Source organism: Chrysochloris asiatica, unplaced genomic scaffold (assembly GCF_000296735.1).
Source record: "Chrysochloris asiatica unplaced genomic scaffold, ChrAsi1.0 scaffold00162, whole genome shotgun sequence".
Classification (NCBI taxonomy): Eukaryota; Metazoa; Chordata; class Mammalia; order Afrosoricida; family Chrysochloridae; genus Chrysochloris; species Chrysochloris asiatica.
Genome location: NW_006408680.1, coordinates 5,708,296 through 5,724,759, shown reverse-complemented (window position 1 = coordinate 5,724,759; position 16,464 = coordinate 5,708,296). Strand labels below are relative to the sequence as shown.

The window sequence follows — 16,464 nt, the reverse complement described above, 5'->3', positions numbered from 1 at the left end:
GCCAGACTTTACCTGTTATCACTGGTAGGAGCTTCCCAGGGTTCTGGGAGTAGATTCTTCTACTCATTTTGTAATTGAGGCTCAAATCATTAATTTGTTCAAGAACCAAGTTGTTAGCAGAGCCCTGAGGCTCAAACAGGGGTCTCTGACTTCAAACTTTAGGGTCTCATCCAGTGAGAAACCAATTCACCATGGCTATCACGAGACCAGAGTGTCTCCACAAAAACCACTATGCCATGCCACAGCGTCACACGGAGACAGCAGGGAGAGCACTGTGCCACAGTCTATGGGAACCCAGAAGTAATTCAGCAAAGATCAATCCTGGGTTTCCACAGGTTTCTGCACTTTCCCTATCAAACTCCAGCTCTGCCCAAGTAAGGAAAATAGATCTAGCATTAGGAAATAAATTATGGTTTACCACGTATCTTCAGGCCTGGAATTGGGAGTTTAACCGAGAGAGCTATTCTTTTTAATAAGCAAGGCTCACGAGCGGTTTGTAAATGTCACTTCAGATGATGAACTGGAAGCTCATTGCTATGCATGTTCTCATGACATAGATTCACCCCATTTGCAAATGGACCAGATGATACTCCCGAGGAGATCCTGGCCAGGATTGGCAGCGGCAAGTACGCCCTCTCTGGCGGGAACTGGGACTGCGTGTCTGACACAGCGAAGGTGAGCCACTTCCTGATGTTATCACTTCTCAGGTGTGCAGTCTGTGGTGAGCATTTTTTCAGGAGGAAGCTAGGAGACTACCCTCCATGCGTGATAGAGATCTTTTAGCCTTATGGATGTTCAGCCTTGTCAGTTAAAGTAACTCAGATGCAAAGAATAGCTGCAGTGCTCCTCATTTCCTGAAGTCTGAGGAAATGTGTCTCACACACAGACAGAGCTCCATGCAGAGAGCCTTCCTGCTCCTCGGTGGCAGTTTGCAATGAGCTTCTTGGCCGGTTGGTTCCCTGTGTGAATCAGCCTCATTTCTTCTGACATCAGACTCTTGGTCTTTTTAGTCAGCATCACCCAGTTCTTCTCCAATAAAATAGTAAATGATTATTCTAGCCACTAAAGGAAATATTGCCAACTGTCAGTCTTCTGGGTAAAGGGGCTGAGGAAGAAGTCAGATCCAGGGTTCGGATTCCAACTCCACCATCGCTGTGTAACCTCGTCCAGGGGGATTGGTGGAGGTGATGACGGGGATGGTGGTGGAGATGAAGGAAAAGGAGGTGATGAGATGGTGGTAGGGATGATGGTGGAGGTGATGATGAGGACTATGGTAGAGCTAGTGACAGGGATGATGGGGAGGATGGTGGAGGAGATGATGAGGAGGATGGTGGAGGTGATGATGAGGACTATGGTAGACATAGTGACGGGGATGACGGGGATGGTGGTGGAGGTGAAGGAAAAGGAAGTGATGGGATAGTGGTAGGGATGATGGTGGAGGTGATGATGGAGATGATGATGAGGATGGTGGAGGAGATGATGAGGATGGTGGAGGGGATGATGGAGATGATGAGGAAGATGGAGGAGATGAGGAGGATGATGGAGGGGATGATGGAGATGATGAGGAGGATGGTGGAGGAGATGATGAGGATGGTGGAGGGGATGATGGAGATGATGAGGAGGATGGTGGAGGTGATGATGAAGATGATGAGGAGGCTGGTGGAGGTGATGATGAGGACTGTGGTAGACATAGTGACGGGGATGATGGGGATGGTGGTGGAGGTGAAGGAGAAGGAAGTGATGGGATGGTGGTAGGGATGATGGTGGAGGTGATGATGGAGATGATGAGGATGGTAGAGGAGATGATGAGGATGGTGGAGGGGATGATGAAGGGGATGATGGAGATGATGAGGAGGATGGTGGAGGTGATGATGGAGATGAGGAGGAGGATGGTGGAGGGGATGATGGAAATGATGGTAGAGCTAGTGACGGGGATGATGAGGATGATGGTGGAGGTGGTGAAGGGGAGATGTTAGGGGTGAAGGTGGACATAGTAGAGCTGATCCTTCAGGTTTTCCAGGCTGTGATCTCTATGAGAGCAGATAGCTTCATCTTTGTCCCAAGGAGCAGCTGGTGGATTTGAGCTTCTGACCCTGTTTAGCCCAGTGCACCACCACGTCTCCTTCAGGTGGTGATTGTTGTTGTTAAGTGCTGTCGAGTCAGTTGGGAACAGTGAACACTTAAAACTCCACTGACCCAAAATGCCACGTGGAGTCCAGGTCCACAGTGAGGCTTTGCCCTGCAGGGAGATTGGCCAGGCAGCTCTTTACCCAGCTCTGTCCTCTCCCCTTCTCAACTCTGCCAACAGGATGTTGTATCCAAGATGCTCCACGTGGACCCTCAGCAGCGTCTGACGGCCGTTCAAGTCCTAAAGCACCCCTGGATTGTGAACCGGGAGTACTTATCCCAAAGCCAGCTCAGCAGACCAGATGTCCACCTGGTGAAGGTACTGACCGCAGTAGGATAAGATGATGGGGTACTGGCCCAAACCGTCGATGGTGTTTGTGGCACCTGTGACTTCACCCCGATAGGATACGAGCACACCCTCAGACGTGACAAGACTGTGTTAAAATTCAGGATTCAGACCCTGGCTGTCTGGCCATGCAGGTGCTCCAACCATTCAGAGCTTGTGTGCTGCTATAGAATCAGCTCTGGAGTGCTGCCCACAAGGTCGGCGGTTCAAACCTACCAGCTTGGAAACCTTGGAACTAACTCCACAGTAATAAACAACATCCCGCAGGGAGTGGGCCCTTCTAGATCCTTCCCAAAGACTTAGAGCTACTCCAGGGTGAACCTAGCTGGTAGTATCCAAGTCAGTCTGAGCCACTGCGGAGTGGCAGCCTTGGCCACAGTGGGCTCTGTGAGCTCAGGGAGCCTTCAGAGCAGGCCTGGCCCAGCTGGCCCAGCACTGGAAACATTTGGTTTGACGCATGAACTCCGAGTGTCCCCAAATTTCAGCCCAATGAGGTTAATGTGGCCTGGGGGGGTGGGGTTGGGGGGTGGCTTGTGCATGAAGAGTGGAGGAGCCGACACCATGATCGTGAAGGGCCTGTGTACAGCCACCCCCACCCGGCCCACCACACCTGTGACACCTCCCTGCACTTATACCCCCAGACTCATCTTGTCATTCAGCTCGGGGGGTGCAGGATAGGGCCCAGCTCACTGAACACCCTGAGTTCATAAGCATGCTCTTCTGAAGGGATCCCCACTCCCCCTAGAACCCTGAACGCCCCTGAGTACATACGCAAGCTCTTCTGGAGGGGGGAGATCCCCATATCCCACAGCATATTACGGCTTCCTGAGTTCATACACAAGCTCTCCTGAAGGCGGGAGGGTCTCACTTTCCAAGGGGACAAGCTGACACGCTCCTTGCTCCGCAGGGGGCCATGGCGGCCACCTACTTCGCATTGAACAGGACCCCGCAGGCGCCTCGACTGGAGCCGGTGCTCTCGTCCAGCCTGGCGCAGCGCCGCGGCATGAAGAGACTCACGTCCACGCGCTTGTAGCCCCATGTGGACCAGTACTGCGCTCCGCCCCAGGGACTCGGGACACGGACGTCACCCTGCGTCGCCGGGACGACCGACCATCGCTGCTGTCCACGCTTCCCCTCTCAGCCTGGTGGGGTACCACCCGAGGACCCCAGAGCCTGGCTGTGCCAAGCTTGCCGACCACTCCCACGCAGAGTAGTGAATTCAAGCCCCTGGGCCCTCCACCCTCTAGGCCTCGTCATAGGCTGCTTGCTTTCCAAGGAGAGGGATTCTTTTCTTTCCAATTATCCAGCCATTAATTGGGTCAGCTTCCACTGCTGACGCCTTAGTGATGACCTTGTCGGTGTGGTCCTGCACCACCCAAGCTGTTCCAGAACTTTCCCTGTGAGGGGCAGGAGGCAGCTGTGCCTAGTTCTCCTGAGCAGATGGTGGGCTTGGCACCATGCCACCTACCAGACACCCTATTACACTCCAAAGTAATCCAGAGTTGTTCTAACATTACCCCCCAGCTTTTACTGGGGGCTCCTTCCCTCTGTCTCAAATTCCAGTGAAGGGAAGAGCTCCCCCAGGAAGGAGCCAGGGGCAGTCTGCCCCCCCCCCACTTTCCTCATGCCCTTTCAGGGGCTGCCCAAGCTCTGAGGCCCCCACCCCAACCCCAGGTCATAGGGGCTGTGGACACACTGGGCTCTCCAGGCCAGCCTTGCCCAGGACTGGGTGGGCCCGCGTGTCCTTACGTTCTTCTGTCGACTGGAAACTGTGAATACGGGACTTGTTCCAGCGGTTGGGGCCCCAGCAGGGAGGTGCCTGGTCCCCTAGCGGAGGCTGCGTGTGTTGTGTGTAGCGTTTCTGTGCAGAGCTCTGTTTGCAGGTTGAGTTTGTCATTTGTATCCCTGTGTTGGTTGGTGTGCCGTGTTGCTGCGTGTGTTGTGTGTAGCGTTTCTGTGCAGAGCTCTGTTTGCAGGTTGAGTTTGTCATTTGTATCCCTGTGTTGGTTGGTGTGCCGTGTTCTTGCAGGGAGAGTGGGCCATGCCCTGCTGTACTTGCCTTGTTTTATGAACTGTGCTTGGAAGGGCCAGCTTCCAGGGCTTGTGGGCACCCTTGTTCTTGAACTGCCCCAGGACCCTGTGTGCCCCACCAAAGCAGGATGTACTTTTTTAAGATTTTTAAATTGTTTCTGACCCATTTGTCAAATCGAGGGGGTGCCTGCTAAGTTGGAGATGGGTTTTCGTGGTCTCTGCCCTTTCATTTCAATTCACTGTGTACCCACCTCAAAATCAAGACAAAAAGCCTGCCCATCTTGAACTGTTTCCTGCCCTTAAAAACGCAACCTATTTAAGACCCTCATTACTTCACCTCTCACCACAAGGCCGGCAGTTCACATCCAACAGCAGAGGATGAGACTTTCTGTTCCCGTAAAGATATACACCTTGGAAACCCTCTACAGGGTCACTATGAGTCGGAATCGACTCGAAGACAATGATTTTGGAGGTTTTCTTAAAATTTCCCCATGGAACCCTGGGTGGTACAAAGAGTTCATTCACTCAGCCCACTCAGAGGCCCCTAGGTAGATGTACTGGTGATGTACTTCCACCCAAAAAACTAACCTTTGAGGACTCCATGGAGCATGCAACGGGCCTTCAGAAAGTTAGTGGGAAATGAACAGAGAAGAGTTTCCACGAACTTTCTGACACACCTGGGACCACCTCTGTAGCAGTTAGCTGGTGGTGGTCTCTCTTGTACCCAACTCGAGGCAGGAAGTGTTGCATTCTGAAAAATAACTGCTCAGCTTGATCACACTGTTTCAGGACCTAAAATACAGCCCAGCTAAGGGCCCTTCCTTTCCCAGTGAAGCTCGTGCTCCAGAAACCAAAGATTAAAGGAAGGCCGTAGATGCATTCATAGCCTACTGGGTCTAAAATCCCCCCACTCCACCATCATTAATCGGCTCTGAACTTACTTTATTGCTCGGTAGAAAACTTATTCTAGAACTCAGCAAAAGACTTCCTATCTTAGGTTCACTGCACATCCATCCAACTTTCCATTAGCACAGGAGCTTAATCAAAGCAGTGCGTTTGGATGAGAGAGTGGACTATAAAATCAGAGCAGGCACTGCCGGGAAAGCTCTCTGTGTGGGCTTCCATCTGTGGGCACCACACCGCTGTCTTTAGTTACGCGCACTGCTGCAGCCTTCCTCTCTGAAGGGTAAGAACTCCAACGGGGTCCCTGTGACCTACTGAGAACCCTAACACTGCCCTTCACACCGGTCTCCACTGCCCCAGACAATGGTGGCTGCTTCTGCTCTCGTTGAATGTCTGTAAAACAACTCCGTTTCCCTACCTTCTTCTAAACAAAACAATACTTGAAATCCTTCCACAGAGTCAGCCTGCCAACATGAGTTAAGTTTTCAAACGCCCGCAGAAGGTTTTATAGGCCATGATCTGTCAACGGGAGGTGTGATGATCTCTCATTTCCCTCACACGCAGCACAAGTAAGTACAAAGCGTTACACAAATTCCCTACATTCTTACCGTCTATTCCCTCAGGGTCAGAAAAAACAGATTGGGTCCCCAGTTAGCTGGGCCAGCACCCCCTCCACTCCCCGTCCCTATGTAGCCCTGCTGTTTTAGGGGAACGCCTGATGTACCCACACCTTCAAAACATCAACAGTGGGCCAAGAGTCCTTCTACTTGCATTGAGTGAGATATGTGTGGTGTTCAATTAACTGTGTGTGTGGACGTGTGGAAGCTTGAAGTGGCCCTAGTACTTCGTGTCGGCCAGTATTGATCATGAAACGGTGTTCTTTTCCAAGCCGCTTCCTCAAACAGGAGCACTTTTGAGCTGCTGTCTGTGCTTTTTCTAAGAGTCCTACGGTTCTCACATGAGAAGGACAGTATAGGTCCCAGTGAGAAGGGTGTCCAGCGTGGATGAATTCAGGGGCCACCGGATCCCACCAGCGGCCAGCAGCAAGTTGTGGACACAGGTGGCCAGCAGTCCTTTCCCCTGGACATGAGACTCAGCACTTTGTCTACGAGCTTTGCACTTGTGTTTACAAATGGCGTCACGCTCGCGCTTTCTGTGTTGTGTTTACGCTTGGCGGCACTGTACAGATATTTATTACGCGTTCCAGACTTTCTGAATAGATTTTTTGAATAAATCTGGGTTTTATGAAGTGTAATGTTTTTCTAGCATAACGATAACTTCTGGACTTTCTGTCTTGTTACCAACAAGTCTATAGATGGGCTTTACTCCTCTGTCCCTGGTCAGCAATCAGGGCTGCCAACTGCCGATCATAGCTGGGACCAGGCATCCTTGTGAGGGAGAGGATAGCCAGCCCTGTCACAAGAGCCTGTCTGGGTGTGTAAAGCCCAGCGGAGGGACAATGGCCACACAGTGGGCATCTGGGGACAGTCCCCGAGAATCCACCTCTATGTGCTGTCCAGCCTGTGCCTGCCACCGCTCGCTCTTTATACAGAGATAAACACGGCTGCACTGTTGGCCTGGGGCTCTCCAACCAAATTGTTTTTTTTCCATTTGATAAATTCTCGGCCAGTATGTGTCAGCAAGTAAGGGATGCACACATACAACACAAAGGCACATACAACACATGCCCAGTACACACAACCATCTAGCGCAAATACATCCCATACACACACAAATACACAATACCATACATCCCACACATACACACAGGCAGCACACATGCCCAGCACATGCAACATCATGCACATATGTAACCCATATACACAACACACACATTCCACATATATACACACCACATGCATACATGCAATACATAAATACCATATGTACACATGCCCAGCACATGCAACCATCGTGCACAAATACATCCCATACACACACATATGCACAACACACAATATGCACTCCGCACATAACTACCATATGTATACACACACAACATGCATGCCCACCACAAACAATATGTACACACATGCAACCTGCATGTATGCCACACTGACACACACACAATTCATCTACACACAACACAAAAATACCACACATACACACAACGCAGGTGCATACACAACACTGGGGTACATGTACACAACACATGCCCACCATATACAATGCATATACACACAGCACATACACTACATACAACATGCATACACACAACACATGTGCAGTACATACCAATAAATATGCACCTGCATGTGCCTCATGCATATACATACTTCACACAAAAGCCATACATACACAGCTCACCTACACGCTCCACACACATACACACACACTCACCACACAGGATAGCATTCCTCTGTGGGTTGGCACAAAAGGTGAAGCACTCAATACTAACAAAAACATTGGTGGTTCAAACCCAGCCAGAGGCATCTTGCAGGACAGGCCTGGTGATGTTTCCTTGAAAGCCCCTCAGGTCAGCGGTACCCTTCACACAAGGTGTCACCATGACAACAGCAACAACAGTGGGCTGCCCCCTAGTGGTCGCAGTAGGAAGGACCATGAGGACAGTGGCTCTTAGGGTCCTTGGTGTTGTGAAGGGTGGTTGAGTTGGTTTCGGCTTATAGCCACCCTGTATAGGGTTTCTGAGGAGCAGCTGGTGAGTTTGAACCATCAACCTTGCGGTTCACACTGACCTTGCGGTTCAGTGCTTATCCTACAGCACCAGATTAGGACTCCTGAGTCCTTCTGGCTTCTGTGATTCCTGTCCCCTCTAGGTTCCCACGATTGTCCCTGGACACGGATTGTCACATCTGCTCTTCACAATAACGCAACAGCGTAACCTCTCCTATGTTCCATTTTCCATGTTTTGTCCACTTCTCACATAACAACAATAATTCCACAGTCGGAGTACAAAACCCCAGTTAAATTCAATGTTTTTCTCTCGTGATTCGAAAGCTGGGTATTGAATGCATGTGACACCCCAGCGCTGTTCTAGAACTGAAGATGCCACAGAGAACAAAGCATGGCCCTCTCCCAGGAAGCTGATGTCCTAGCAGACTCCAAGAGAGGAACTAAACACACACAAGAGGGGATACAGAGTGTGGCTCCCGGGGAAAAGCTGAGCAAGGTGCAGGCTGGGGGGGGAGGGCTGTTTCATGGAGGATGTTCTAAAGCAGCTGCCACTGAGTCACCTTCGACTCCTGACCATGCCGTGTGTGTGAGAGTGGCTGGTTTTTCTGAAGTAGGTTGCCAGGTCTTTCTTCTGAAGCACCTCTGTGTAGACTTGAACCTCAGCCTTTCTTTTGATGAAGCAGCCGAGCTTATTTGCCATTTGTACCACCCACTGACTCCATGTAGGGTATAAGGAAATCCAGAACCTACATTAATCCTTAAAACTTGCTGGTTCTTTGTGGCTACAAAGTTTAGCTGCCTTTCATGTTTAGTCGGGGACCTGTAAGGTTTTATTTAATTAATTCCTCTAGTACCATTCAAGATGAGTCCTGGTGTGGGGCTGTGGGTTCATGCGCCAGACTGCAAAGCCATTTGAACTGCAAAGTCCGTGGTTTAAGCTCACCAGCTGCTCCTCGGAAACCCTATACAGGGTCGCTATGGGTTGGAACCGACTCGACGGCACTTCACAACAACAACTGTTCAAGGATCCCTGGTGGCAGTAGTTAGGCAGAGCTGCTAACTGAAAGGCCAACAACTCCAACTCACCAGCTCCTCTGTGGGAGATGATGAGGCAGTGCGCTTCTCTGATTCGTGGTGGTGGTGGTTAGGGGCCATTGAGTCCGTTCCAACGCATAGTGACCCCGAGCACAACGCAGAGAGACCCCGTGCACAACACACAGTGACCCTGAGCACAACGCATTGAACCCGTGCACAATGCACAGTGACCCCGTGCACAACGCAGTGACCCCCGTGCACACCACAGTGACCCCGAGCACTGCAGGACTCCCTGGTCCTGTATCATTCTCACAACTCTAGTTACACCTGAGTCCTTGGCTGCTGCCACCGTGTCAGTCTGTCTGCAATCCATACAGACAAGAGCCTTGGGGAGACTCTGAGGCAGCTCGACTCTACACTACAGGGTCGCTGTGAGTCGGGTTTGACTGAGCCGCAATGGGTTTGGCATTGGATTTTAATTGTTATATTCCAACATTTAACTGAGACGCACTCGTCACATCGGACACGCATTCAGTTTGGACCTGCGTTTGTCATTTTACAATGATGAGGAAAAAAATCAACAGAATATTTGGCATAGAAACAATCTTCCTTATGTTGTTTTCATCACACCTGAGTTTAGGCCAGAAACCAAGCTTTCTCTTTCATAGCAGTGATTAGGGTGGAAAATAGTAACGTTGTTGGCAATGGACTCAACTCACTTCAGTTTTCCTGCATTTTAATTCATGCATTTTTTTTTTTCTTCCTGAGGGAAGTTCTGCATTTGAACTTCAGGATTAAGTGTGAAATTTGAAATCTCTGATGGTATGGAGTTATGATGAAAACCACAGGCTTTTAAACTTGATTTCTTTACTACTTAAAAATATATACTTAGAAACAGCATCAGCTAGTTATCATTGTTTTAAATCATAAATAACATATAAAAGGGAGTGGTCCCGATGGTAAGCACTGGACTGAGAACCACAGGCACCACAATTTGAGCCCACCAGCTGCTCCACAGGAGGAAAATGAGGTTTTCTGCTCCCTGGAAGATTTACAGCCTCGGAAATCCTATACAGGGTCCCGATGAATCAGAACCAACGTGATGGCACTTAACATTTAAAGAAGTATTCAGTCTAAAGAAAAAAAGTTTTTAAAAGAAGCACTTAAGATCAGAATTAAGCTTTCCCCATAAATTTAAACACCTTTTTAGAACCTGACTTTTCACAACCAAAAGCTCTCCTCCAGCCGCGCCCCCAACCCCCAACCTAGAAAGCAGTCAGAGACACACAGCGCCACCTAGCGCTCAATCCAGTGTAGTGACAGTTGATGGCTCACCCCTCAGGATAGTTCACAATAAAATCATTCATTTTGTCCTACTTCAATCCTACCAGCAATGTAGACAGTCACATGGGCAGTCCGGTGAAGGGGTCTCCGAGCCACACGGAGCCACAGGTGGCCAGAGCAGGTCCTCCTGGGAGGCTCAGCAGGAAGCTACACGACCCAGTCCCATTCCACGAGGCCAGACATCTGCCTCTCAGAGTCACCCATGTGTGGTCCCCGTACAGCTGCTAAAACAGCCCCATACAGCCCTACCAAAGGATGCAACTGGAGAGCATGGAGCAGAATCAGACGGGATGCATCTAGCAGCACAAAGTTGCTGGTGGAGAAAGGGCGAGAGCTGGGACCCCCAGGGAATGCAGACGTGTCCCAAGATGCATCAGTCCAACACAAGGAGTGGGATCGGAGTCAGGATATGCGAGGGCATCAGTCTCTCCAACTGCCCAGGACGTGGGAAGAGGTGTCTGGAGAGACTACTGCCCATTTGGGACTCTGGTATGTCTGAGTCCAGGCAGGAGCATGGTGGTGCACGAGAGGGTGTGGGGATGGCACTGAGAATGCTGGGGTACCCCGAGAACAAGCCTCAACAGGCAGGTGTGTGAGAACACAGGGCACCCAGAGACAGAGCCTCAGGGTAGACCAATGCTGCCTTAGGCTGTGGTGCGGGCAGTGGTCCTTCAGCCAGGACACACAGAGCTGCTACTTCATATAATCCAGTTTCCTGGATTACGTGCTCAACATACAGATTGAATAAGTAGGGTGGAAGAATACAGTCCTGGTGCACACCTTTCCTAGTTTTAAATCATTGGGTGTTCCCTTGTTCTGTTTCCTGGTTTTAAATCACACTTTTCCTGGTTTTAAATCATTGGGTGTTCCCTTGTTCTGTTTCCTGGTTTTAAATCACACTTTTCCTGATTTTAAATCATTAGCTGCTCCCTTGTTCTGTTTAAACTGAATGCCTCTTGGTCTAGGTACAGATTCCTCATGAGCACAATTAAGTGTTCCAGATACTCATCGTCCACAATGTTGTCCAAAGCTTGTCATAATCTACACAATCAATAGCCTTTGTGTAGTCAATAAAGCACAAGTAAACATCCTTCTGGTGTTCTCTGCTTTCAGCCAAGATCCATCTGATGTCAGCAATGATATCCTTCATTTCCTGTCTTCATCTGAATCTGGTTTGAGCCCCTGGAAGTTCTCTGTCAGTGTATACTTGTAGGCACTTTTAAATTATCTTTAGAAAAAATTTTACTTGCATGCGAAATTAATGATATTGTCTGATGATTTCCACATTCTACTGGTCACCTCTCTCTGGAATGGACACAAATATGTATCTCTTCCAATCAATTGACATGGTAGCTGTCTTCCAAATACCTTGTCATAGATGAGTGAGTGCTACATCAGTTTGTTTAAAGATTTCAATTTGTATTCCATCAGTTCTGGGGCCTTGTTCTGATCCCACTGAGAACCTTGTGGACCATGGCAGTCTGATCCCACTGAGAACCTTTGACCAGTATAGGGTTTCCGAGGAATGGCTGGTGGGTTTGAACTTGCAACTTTTTGGTTAGCAGTCCATTGTTTACCCTACAGCCCCTCTCCAGAACTGTGATATCATTGTTGTAAAGTGCCATTGAGTTGGTTCCGACTGACTCAGAGGTTCCAACCCTGAGCATTGACTGGTGAGTTTGAACCTCTGACTTTTCATTTAACCATCCAGTGCTTATCCCATAGCCCCACACCAGACTTCTTTTATATCATATTGTCATTGATGTTTTCAAGTGCCATCAAGTCGGTTCCGACTCATAGAGACCCTGTATAGGGCTTCCAAGGAGCAGCTAGTGAGTTTGAACCATCAACCTTGAGGTTAACAGTCCAGTGCTTATCCTACACACCAGGACTGCCTTTTATATCATTGTTGTTGTTAAGTGCCATCAAGTCAGTCGTATAGGGTTTCTGAGGGGCAGCTGGTGAATTTGAACCACCGACGTTGCATTTCAAACCCCACTTGGTCTAGTGCATTAGCCCAGGCCACACCACTTGGTCTACTGCATTAGCCCAGAAGCCACTTTATAGTCCTAAATAGGACAAAGACAAGACAGAGCCCCAGACCATGGGAAGAGGCTGGCCTTCAGCATGAGGCCATAATGGTGCCCCCTGAACTGAAACAGTCTTTAAGCACCCCTGTCTCCCCACCTTGGAGGGAAAAAACCTTTTCTTCTATTTCTGCCAAAAGTTGACATTTATGAATGAATGCATAGCTGAAGGTTAGAATCAGAACAGCAGATCTCAGGTTCCAGTAACACCGCTCATGTGGCCGAACGACATTCCAAATATAATCCAGTAAAACCAGGGCCTCAGTTCCTTCCAACAGATGAGGTGGCCACATTGAACACAGCAGACGGACCCTCTAAACCCATTTCTTTTCCTTCTCAAAACCTCTGAGGCACCTGGCACCCGGCTGATTCTAGCAATTTTAGAACCTACCACTAGGGGGAGAAAGACCAATGCACCAACAGCAGAGCGTGGCCACTCGGTGGTCCTCGTCAAAATCGGACTCAGGACATCTCACTCTGAACAGGTGTGCTGTACTGCAGAGTTCTGGAGGTCATCAGTCGGCCCAGACACGGCCCCAGACAGCTCATTCCACCAGTGGCCGCCACCAGAACTCAGAGCCTTGGGTCCCTGTTACAAACAGCAGAGTGAGAATCATAAATTCACCACGTAAGCCTGCACAGACGAGAAGGTCGGTTTATTTGGGTTTCAGATGGTCTTTTATTAAACCGATTTATGAACTCTCTAACTCATATGCATTGTCCCCACATGGGGAATTGGAGGATCTTTGGACCAAAGTTTCTCTCATTTGAGAACATAAACCAATCAAAATCCTGGTCATTTTTCTCCTGTGTGTCCACCTTCCACCTAGTCCTGCACTCCATCTGTCACGTGGAACAGGCTGGGCTTCGATAGGCTGGTTAAGAGGGCTCATGGTGGAGAGGGTAGTTAACAGGGTAGTTAAATCAGCAGGCAATGGGGCAATAAGCCCCATCAACCGGCTAGTTTCATCAGCAGGTGATGGAATTGCAAGGTAGTTACATAGGCACGTGGTGGGATTCAACAGGCTAGTTTCATCAACAGGTGATGGAATTACAAGGTGGTTTCTTAGGCACGTGGTGGGAATCCACAGGCTAGTCAAGCTGGCAGGAGATGAAGTAACCAGCTCATTCCGTGGGCATCGGCTGGCTGCATCTTTCAGTTCACTAACGATGCTGTCCTCTGTGTGTCTCTGTGGGAAGAACTTTGGGTTCACCATTATTATTGTTCCTATCATGGAGGACAAGGAGCTCTGGTAACGTAGTGGTTACGAGTCAGGCTGCCAACCTCAAGGTCAGTAGTTCGAAACTACCAGTGGTTCCACAGGAGAAAGATGATGCTTTCTGCTCCCGTAAAGGTTTACAGCCTCGGAAACCTCATACATGGTAGCTATGAGTCAGAACCAACTCCATGGCACGTCACCACCACCATCATGGAGGACAGGGCCTTCTAGCTGACACCCCGCCCCCATCAGAATAGAAGTAGCCCGGGTGACTCTGCGGTTAAGCATTCCACTGCTAACTGAAATGGTGGTGGTGTGAACCCACCAGCAGCTTGGCAGGAGAATGATGGGGGCAGTTGTTTCTGGAAAGATGACAGCCTTGGAGACACTATGGGAGAGTTTTACTCCGTACCATAGGGTTGGGGCTTGGAACTCATCCGGCAACTAACTCTACATGAGCAAAGGCCTGCAGCTCTGCCCTGGTACGGATGGCAGCCTTGGAAACCACAGGACCACACTACTCCGCCTGGAAGGATCCCTGTGAGTGGGCTGGACTGCAGTGGGTTTTAACACGAAGCCTCTCTCTTCAGGAAAGGAAGCCATTTTGGCGTTTTTGAGACCCTGGTAGATGGTTCAGGACATATATAAGTAAGCCAGACAGTTGGCACACCTCCTGACCAGGTCAGCCTGTATGCTCCCTGTTCAGACAGACCACCATCCATCCATGTGTCGCAGTGTGGTGGCTTGTGTGGTGCTGTGACGCTGGAAGCTACAGTACTTCAAACACCAGCAGAGCCATGCATGGTGGGCAGGTTTCAGGGAAGATTCCAGACTATGACGGGCTAAGAAGAAAGCAATCTACTTTTGAGAAAATCTGCCAGTGAGAACCGTCTGGATCATCACCGAATGTTGTGTGACAGAGTGCTGGAAGATGAGCCCCTGAGACTGGAAGGGGCTTACAACACGCAGTATCCACAACCACAGACTCAGACAGACCAGCAGCTGTGCAGACAACGCCAGACCTGGCACCCGGTTCCTCGGTTGTCCACGGGGGTCACCATGAGTCCCTGGGGATTCATGACCTCAGAGCCCATGTCTGACACATTTCCAATACTTGGGCTTTTTCCTTCCCCTGGTACACGGTGCCTCTCATAACTAACCACAGATCTCTCCACATGAATTTGAGGCTCAGTTGGCCTGGCTTCTCCTTCATTCAGACACAGGGCATGAGCCTGGATGATGTTCCATCATGGCAGCTCATGTCTGGTCTCCTCAGCCAGGTCCTAAACTGGTCAGATGTTAAGTCCAGTAGGGCAATTGTGAGGTGGCCACCTATTTTGAACCGAGATCCTTATAGGAAGGTCAGTTGGCTTCCACCAAAGGGCATACATTTTATGAGCTCTCCAGCCTAGCTGCCCAACTCAGGGAGCCGTAGCCCTGAGTCAGGTACTGCTGCAGACAAGGGAGACATGGGTTTGGGAGTCTTTGTACCAAAAAAGATGACCCCACTGCCGTCAAGTGAATTCTGACTCCTCGTGACCCTATGTCGGGTTTCCAGGACTATAAATCATCATACAAGCAGACAGCCTCAACTTTCCCCCCTCAGCGCAACTGGTGGACTTGAACCATGAACTTTGTGATTAGCAGTCCGATGTTTATCCCACAGAACCAACAGGGCTCCTTGGAAGTTGGAATAGTCCCGTAAAAGCAGTAGCCAGGGAGTTGGCTCCAATTCACAGGACCCCAGGTGTGTCAGCGTAGAAATGTGCTCCACACGGTTTTCAGTGGCTGATGTTTCAGAAGTGGGTCACCAACTCTTACTACTGGGGCACCTCTAACTGGACTCAACCCCCCAACCTTTCCGTCATCAGCGAGTGCACGAACAGCTTGCACCATCCAGAGGTGCCTTGGCCACCATCTCAACTCCCCTAATGGACACTTGCATTTCCGGGTCAACTCAGAACCTCCGGGTAAGGGAAGTGTGAAGTGCAGCGTGGGTAGAATGCTCCCCACTTTGATGACTAGAAGGGGTACACTATCTGAAAGTACAGGGAACGGGCTCTTTTCTCTGAGGGATGTTGATGGTGACTTTAATGGTCTTGCACCAAGTCCCCTTTCAGGTTAATGGTCCAAGGACACTGAGGTTTGTTGGGTCAACAGCATTGTGTACATCTTTTCCTTTTAAGGAGTAGAACTGGGCCAAAGGTCGATGGGTGAGACCAAACCAAATATTAGCTCAGATGTGCTCATTTACAGCTAAAATCCTGATCTGCTCCGCACTGGTTTCCATGAAAGTCTCTTTGAGGACAAATAGGTACTGCCCGGTCAAACTTTAACCCAAGTCGTGAGCGAAAGATTTCTGAAGAAAGAGTCACTTTAATCTGCGGTGTTTCTAACTAATGGGTGTGTGGTCAGTACTATACTCAGAATGTTTTCGCTTCAGGTATGCACTGGTCATCTGTTATTATATGTAACCTTGGACTCGTACATCACACAGAGGAAACGGGCCAACCTCCAGGAAGGGAAACCCTTAGAGCTCAATGTAGCCATCCCCATCCCTTCATAGTAACAAAGAGGCATCTGTGTGGGAGGATGGTGATAAGGAGGAGCCACAGGGACAAAACTGAGCAAGAGGAAAGTCACATAACTGCCATGACCCCATCCAGATGGGCTGACCAGGGGCTCAAACATAGCAAGGACTGTGAGGATGGCTGCTTCATTCTGCTGTGCACAGGAT

The 16,464-nt window shown here is 49.6% G+C and overlaps 1 protein-coding gene across 3 annotated transcripts in view; it reads left to right on the top strand.

Annotated features, from left to right (window-relative positions):
- RPS6KA2 (ribosomal protein S6 kinase, 90kDa, polypeptide 2) overlaps positions 1-3,506 on the top strand; it is a 331,396-nt gene extending 327,890 nt beyond the window's left edge. For all 3 annotated transcript variants that reach the window (XM_006871180.1, XM_006871178.1, XM_006871179.1), the window contains 3 exons: positions 558-675; positions 2,309-2,446; positions 3,381-3,506. In XM_006871180.1, the coding sequence (XP_006871242.1) occupies positions 558-675; positions 2,309-2,446; positions 3,381-3,506 (382 nt within the window). The remainder of the gene's footprint in view (positions 1-557; positions 676-2,308; positions 2,447-3,380) is intronic.
- Positions 3,507-16,464: the final 12,958 nt, after the last annotated feature.